Raw genomic sequence first — 6,779 nt, 5'->3', positions numbered from 1 at the left:
TACTCAAACTCAGAGATCTGCTTTTGCCTCAGAGTGCTGGGATTAAAAGCATGTGCCACTATGTACTGCCACCACCTGTCTTTCTATTGTGCCATGTGACCTGAGCAAGCTTAGATAGTATCTAGTGGACAAAATAGGAACTCTAGTAGATGGGTTAGCTAGCTTGGCAAAGCCAAGAGGAAAGTGAGGCTGTGACCCAGGGTTGGCCTGGCCATCTGAAGAGGTTGGCAAGACCCAGAGACCCTGCTGAGACCTGTGTCTCCATGGGATGGGCAGTCAGGTCCCAGTTCTGGCTGTCACTGGCTGTATCTGGAGAACCCATTAGACTAGTCAAGTGTCCTTAGGACTTGAGGAATAGGAACCGTACAGGGCCAAACCCAAGGAACAAGGAAGCCATCTTGGGGAAGGTGGGGTGGGGCCAGACCCAATCTGTTGTCATGGAGACTTGCCCCTGGATGGTACTGATCTAAGACAAGTTCATGTGGGTGTTTTGAGCTCATGGAACACAAATGCATTTTAGAACTAGCGTTCCTTCTAGCCCAGAAACGACTCTAATTCCGGACACAGAAGGCTTGGGTACTGAACTAATTTGTACTTGATCGGGTATGCTTTGTAGGCCAAGCATAGTGGGTAAATTAGACACCATGGGTTATTTCACTACCAAATGCTCATACTCCATACTGGAGGCTCGAAGCCACAGAATTCACCTATAATGTCTCAGTGCCTTTGGTATCTGACCCCACCAGACCAGACTAAACAGACTCCCCTCATCCAGTCTGTACCCATCTGAGATGCCAATGTGGGGTGTGAGCAGAGGAAGAGCCATATCCAAGAAGGCTCAGCTTATCCCAGTGCGCTCACTTTTCTATGGCTGAGTCAATGCCGGACCAAATGGGGCATTAAAAGATGGAGGTGTGAAGCCTGGTGGGTGGTGCACACCTTTAATCCCAGCACAGGGGAGGCGGAGGCAGGTGGATCTCTGTGAGCTTGGTTCCAGGACAGCTAGAGCCACACAGAGAAACCCTGTCTCGAAAGACAAAAACAAACAGATGGAGGTATGAGTAGATCCCAGAGCTAGGGAATCTGGCACCCCGTTGAATGGGTCTATTCTGCCCACGGTGCACTTCATAACTTAGCTGAGAAGCCCAAACTCAACCATTCTGGGGGATGGGATCTCCCTAGGGGCAGGCTACACCTGAACTACCTTGATGCCATCTTCCCCTGGCAATGCAGTAAGGTAAGTGAGCCAAGCTATTGGCTTACTTCTAGGAACCAGACTGGCCTGGTCCAGCTGCAGCTGGATTCCTTCTCAGCCTCTGTCACAGACTTCTATCCCTGTGGCTCCCCAACAGATACAGAGTCCTCTATAAGAGGCCCCAACCTCCTCCCATTCCAATGAGTCTGAGTCACAATCACTTTGTCTCAGTGCCCTTGGTGGGGAGAAGGAACCCCTAACCTTAGTCTCCAGGCCTCCTAGCCTACTCTCAGTACAAATAATCTACTTGTTGACTCACTCAGAAACACCATGGTGAGACGACAGGACAAAGGGACCCAGCTCAGTCATCGGCCTCTGCTGGGCATTATGAGAAATACAGCCCAGAGTGACCAGTATTTTTTACTAAACACCAGGGATCTCAGGGAGCCCTACAAGAGGGGACAGGATGACTGTAAACATTCCCCCTTCTTTGTCCAGGGCTGCCTAAAATCAGACAAACTCCAGGAACAGTCCTCTGCTGTCCATTGACAATGGAAGTAGCAGCTTCAGCACATTGATCAGCACCCACTATGTAGTGTCAGGCCAGCCTGGGGCAAGCTTCAGGATGGTCCAGACCACAAGAGGGGAGGCAGGTGCCCCCTCAAGGGCTCCGAAGTCTAAGCCAGAAGACAGGCCCACAGCAGTGCCATGGAGCTGAGGCTAAGGCTGTGTGCATGTCCTAGAGAGGTACCACCAGCTAGATGAAAGTAGAGTCCAGGGGCCCAGCATCCTGCTGGCTGAGAGCCCGGGCCTCAAACAGCTGCTTGATGAGTGCAGACTTCTCCTGCTCCAGCTGAGTGATGCGCTCGCTCTTATCAGTCACCTCCTGGGCAGGCGGGCAGGCAGGTGGGTGGTCAGGGCTTATTGGGCCGCCAGCCCCAGCCCCATCTTCCCACACCTCACCTGAGTGAGAAGCCGATTCTGCTCTTTCAGCATGAGGATGGTCTGCTGCTGCCACACTGGTGCTGAGGGAGAGATGGGGCCCAGGGGCCCCAAAGAAGACGAGGGCAGAGCCTGTGGGAACGCAGCACAATCAGACAGGCCTCTTCCGGGCATAGTGTCCAGAACAAGGGCAAGGGGTGCCAGGAAGGCTCCAGAGCACTCACTCTGCCAGAACAGGCTGCAGTCAACAGCTCCCCCAGGCACCGGGCCACCTCCTGTACTTTGGGCAGCAACCTCCCCAGAGGGAGGGGACTCCCTGCAGTCCCAAAGTCCTGGAAGAGAAGCAGGGAACACCAGGCCATGAGGAGATTTCTGCACCTGGCACCCCTGTTTCCCCAAAGCTTCACCTCACAGTCCGGTGAGGCCACCCAGGGCTGTGGGCAGGGTGGCCCCGCACTCACAGCTCCAGCTCTGCTCTGGCTCAGGCGGCGCTGGCGCTCCTGCACACGCTGCAGCTGCTGCTGGTACCACTCTCGGCCCCGGGCCATCATCTCCAAGCCTTGCAGCAGCACCTCCTGTTCCTGGTCTAACTCCTTCATCTGCTTCAACTATAACACACGTGCACATAGGAACATACGCATGCCAGCAAGCAGACTGGCATTATACACACCTGCACATGCCTGTGTGCTCCGGGAGCCACAGGTGTAGAAGTTGAGACCCATGCCCAAGCAGACCAGCACACAGACAAGCACCAGCATATGCAGGGAAGGTTCAAACTTAACACCTTGGAGGACAGAGCCCTTTGGATGATGGTGGTGATGATGACTGGACGGTCTCCTGCCTCTCTACTGACGCTTCCCCAGAGTAATGGAGTGACCAACCAGACTCAGCAGCCTGGTCTTTGTGCACTAAGCTGGCCTACAGAGGTGAGCCTCATGAGGTAGGCAGGGCAGGGGTCCAAACTCTGTCACCAGGTATTCCTAAAGAAAGGTATCTCCTTCCTATGCCCAACTTGGCCTGCTTCCCTCTAGTAGATTCCAGCCCAGGAGAGAAAGATTCAGAGCTGACCAATTCTCTTCCAGGGGTTCCCCAAGTAACCAGGCTCCTGTGTCCAACCTTCTGGACAACATAGAGAGTCCCTCAGAGTCCTGGCCCCTCTCACCAGGCCACAGTCCACACCGTTGGTGATGGTATGCCTTCGACGTTCGCCTCGGGCCCGTGGAGTGTGCCGGGCTTCACCTGTACCTATGTCCAGAGTCTTGCAGGCTGCTGCACCTGTAGCAGACAATAAGGGTCACAGTTTAACTCTGGGCCTACTTAACAGGTTCAGCATTTCATTCCAGCTCCTCAGGCCTTCCAGGACCCTCCAACTAATTGATAATACAACCCCCAGGAACCAGGGCTGTCCTGGGAACCTTCATCTGTTGACTTTGTACCTAGCTGGGACTTGGTCTCCTTTTGCCTGCCCTGCTTCCCTCACCTGACTTAAGGAGGGCTGTGAGCTCCCTGAGGGGTTGGAGAGAGGATGTGAGTACAGCTCTTTCCTGCGTTCCTCCCCCAGTGCCCGAAAAAACATAGTGGATACCTATCAAGAGTATCAAAAGGTGAAGGGTAAAAGATGAGATGGTCAGAGCCAAGGTGTGGTGGTACATGCCTTTAATCCCAGCACTCAAGAAGCCGAAGCAAGCAGATCTCTGTGAGTTCAGGGCTAGCCTGGTCTACAAAGTGAGTTCCAGGATACACAGAAGTATGTAGAGACCTTGTTTCAGAAAAACAAAACAAACCAACAAAAGTGATGGCCAAGCAGAACCCTCTGGTTGGTTCCACACCTTTCCCAACTGAATGGGGCCTTGTGGCACACACAGCACCTGGTAGCAGGGAAACTAATTCTCCATTGGTGGTAGAGACATAATTCTTGCCCAGAAGCAATCACAGTATAAATCGAGTTGTGCATACATGTAACATAGACTCCTGTGAGCATCATCTGGAGGGCCTCCCCACCTACCAAAGGTGGGGTTCAGGAAGGGAGAAGGGTACCTTCCCCCAGCCCCTCAACCCTGTCCCTGGCATCAGGATCACTCCTGAGGCTGTCACAGGGATGACAGATACAATAACTGTGCTCGGTTATTGTATCTGTGCTCGGAACAGACACTAGTTCCAAGCAGGCCCCAAAGTTCATGCCCCAGCCTGCAGTTTCAGGGTGAGGCCATGGGAAGTACACAACAAGGCTACCATCCCCAGAAGGTGTGGCCAGGGCAGGTACTGGCAATGAGTTCTAGGAAGGAACCCTGGAATACTTGGACCTGACTTGCACAGGAAGGAGGCATAAACCACACAGCTTTAGGAATTTGAGGCCATATGTGTGTTGTCAAGCATACCATAATAATCCTTACAGGGCCTTGGCTAACCTATAGAGGAGTTAGAGCTGGAGACTGGCCTTAAGCTTACAGAGCAGTGGGCTAAATGTTGCCCTGTCATGGGCCCTGAGCACACAACCTCCACAGAAGTAACTGACCCAGGGCCACACAAGGTAGAACATATCTGTACCACAGGCAAACCCTGAGTCTGTCCATTACAGGGCTGACCTCAAACTCAAAGCCCTACCAGCTATCCAAAGCCTCTCCTACCACAGGAACAGGGAGACAATTCACAAGGGACACAGTAGAACATGGCTGAGGCAGAAGTCTGGAGAGGCTGGCAGACCATGGCCAGTAGCAGAATGGACTGGCAGCTGCCACCAGTGGGCAGCTCTGCACCTGGCAGGGCAGTGCACAGGACGAATGGGCTGCAGGGCTGAAGAGGGCCTTGGGCTCCTCTGAGAACCTGCCTCCATGCTTAGCCATAAAGCAAGCCCTGTTCTCTAGGCAGACAGGGGGCTATTCAACAGTTTCCTGTCCCTGCCAACTAGACCGGAAGGAGGGAGAGGAGCCTGCTGGACTCCCCAGAGACTGAGGTCTGTGTCTGGCGGGGTGTCTGGCAGCAGCACGGCACAGCGGGTGCCGTAGGACACACACCCCCCCTCAACATGCACACACTCAACCTTCTTCAGCACTTTTGGGTACTCGTGTGCCACCTGCTCTGCCTGGGTGTCTCTGCAGGGTGTCACACTGAGAAGGACCTCCAGGACAGGTTAGAGGATGCTTGCTTTTAGGAAGACACTCGTGCCCAAGCAGCCACACAGAAATGAGAATGAGGACCCAGATGTCCCCACGTCTAGGACAAGTACAGCAGGTAGCGTGCATTCTCCTCTCACCGCCTCAGAGAGAGAGAGAGAGAGAGCGAGAGCGCTTCTCCTGGGTGTTAAGAGTCATCGACCTGCCTTGGCCCTGGAATCAGGCCTCTCTTTGCCCTCAGCTCACACAGGCACAGGTCGAAGCCTCTTTCCATCCGGGAGGTCCCAACTTTACTTTAGGCTCTGGAGCCTGCCCACAGTGGTCCTATCGCTATCCCTCTAAGACCCTGCCGGTCTCCAGTTTCCAGTACAGGTCCTAGGTGGGACTGGGGACCACTCAAACTCACTTGCGTCCGCGCTCGGACTCCGCTCCAGCGCCTTACTTCGGGGCCGCTCGGGCTCCTCGGGACAGGGTGCCTCCTCCGCCGGGACACACAGCTCAGGGTTCCGGGAGTAGCCACTGGGGCCAGCAGGCGCGGGGCGCGCACTCGGGGGCAGCGGCTTTCTCTCCAGGACAGTCCGCGGCTCGTCGGCCGGTATGAACATCAGGCGCTGCTGCAGCGAAGGCTGGTCCCCAGACCGGGGAGCGACACGTGCCTGATCCCTCGGGCCACCGTTGGCGTTCAGCAGCGAGGTGCGCAAGCCCGCCACGAAGCGCTCGAAGGTTAGGTAGCCACTGGCCGGGGCCACCTGGCGCAGGCCCTCGAGCACGCCGCAGGGCAGCTCGCGTGCGTCTGCACCCTGCCAGCGGGACTCGATCTCACGCAAGTGCACATAGCCGCGCTGCCGGTCGTCCAGGATGTCGAAGAGGGTGCGCAAGCTCTGGAGAAAAGCTCGCGGTAGCCCCTCGGTGCTAGGCGTGGGTGCAGCGTGCGATAGGCGGCCACGCTCGGCCATCGCTGCCACGGCCATGGGCACCAAGCTTCCATCCGCGTCGGTCCCCCACAGGACCAGAAGGCGGGACTTGCACGGTGCGCGCGCCCCGCCACAATAGCTGCTGTTTTTGAATGGGGCTTGCCTCGCCGCCGCGTCAGCTCTCATTACTATTCACGGCGGCTATTGGTCGAAATTGGCCCATCTGCTCCGGGATTGGTTCGGCAACCACCAGTCCAGTTTGAGTTTTCCTCGGTAGGGGTGGGCGCCCCCACCCCGCCAGGGAGTGGGGCTACGTGATGAGGCTCGGGCTGCACCGGGAAGAGTTCTTACCTCTGCTCGCCGCGATCCCCCAACCTCCACGCCCACCATCCCTCCTGCCTCGGTAGAGCCTTTTCTGCTGTCCATTTGTGCTCCGCCCTGCCAGCCACTTCTCTGATGGGCGGAGCATGGCACCCTTCACAGATCTTGTACCCAGGTAGCCTCACGAGTAAGGATGGGAGGGTCCAGCCCCGCCTACCCACTTCTTCCCTTTTCACCGAGGATCCCCTGACTCCAGGCTCGGATTGACTCTGGGGCTCCCTTCTTTTGCATCAT

At 55.9% G+C, this 6,779-nt stretch overlaps 1 protein-coding gene across 1 annotated transcript; it reads right to left on the bottom strand.

Annotated features, from left to right (window-relative positions):
- Positions 1-1,601: 1,601 nt before the first annotated feature.
- On the bottom strand, positions 1,602-6,440 carry Sapcd2 (suppressor APC domain containing 2). The gene is made up of 6 exons (XM_051184827.1): positions 5,657-6,440; positions 3,300-3,412; positions 2,599-2,745; positions 2,362-2,469; positions 2,159-2,269; positions 1,602-2,081 (listed from the first exon to the last, which is right to left on the bottom strand). Exons 1-6 carry the CDS (start codon positions 6,348-6,350, stop codon positions 1,953-1,955), a joined length of 1,302 nt encoding a protein of 433 aa, XP_051040784.1. The 5' UTR covers positions 6,351-6,440; the 3' UTR covers positions 1,602-1,952.
- Positions 6,441-6,779: the final 339 nt, after the last annotated feature.

The sequence above is a fragment of the Phodopus roborovskii genome, unplaced genomic scaffold, assembly GCF_943737965.1.
Source record: "Phodopus roborovskii unplaced genomic scaffold, PHOROB, whole genome shotgun sequence".
Classification (NCBI taxonomy): Eukaryota; Metazoa; Chordata; class Mammalia; order Rodentia; family Cricetidae; genus Phodopus; species Phodopus roborovskii.
Note: the sequence above shows the minus strand (reverse complement) of the source record. Positions and strands in the feature narration are given on the sequence as shown.

Coding starts and splice junctions, on each gene's coding strand:
- Sapcd2 (XM_051184827.1), bottom strand. CDS start 6,350: ATGAGAGCTGACGCGGCGGCGAGGCAAGCCCCATTCAAAAACAGCAGC. Junction 2,270..2,361: donor CTGCAGCCTGTTCTGGCAGA/GTGAGTGCTCTG, acceptor GCGTTCCCACAG/GCTCTGCCCTCGTCTTCTTT. Junction 2,082..2,158: donor AGAATCGGCTTCTCACTCAG/GTGAGGTGTGGG, acceptor CCGCCTGCCCAG/GAGGTGACTGATAAGAGCGA.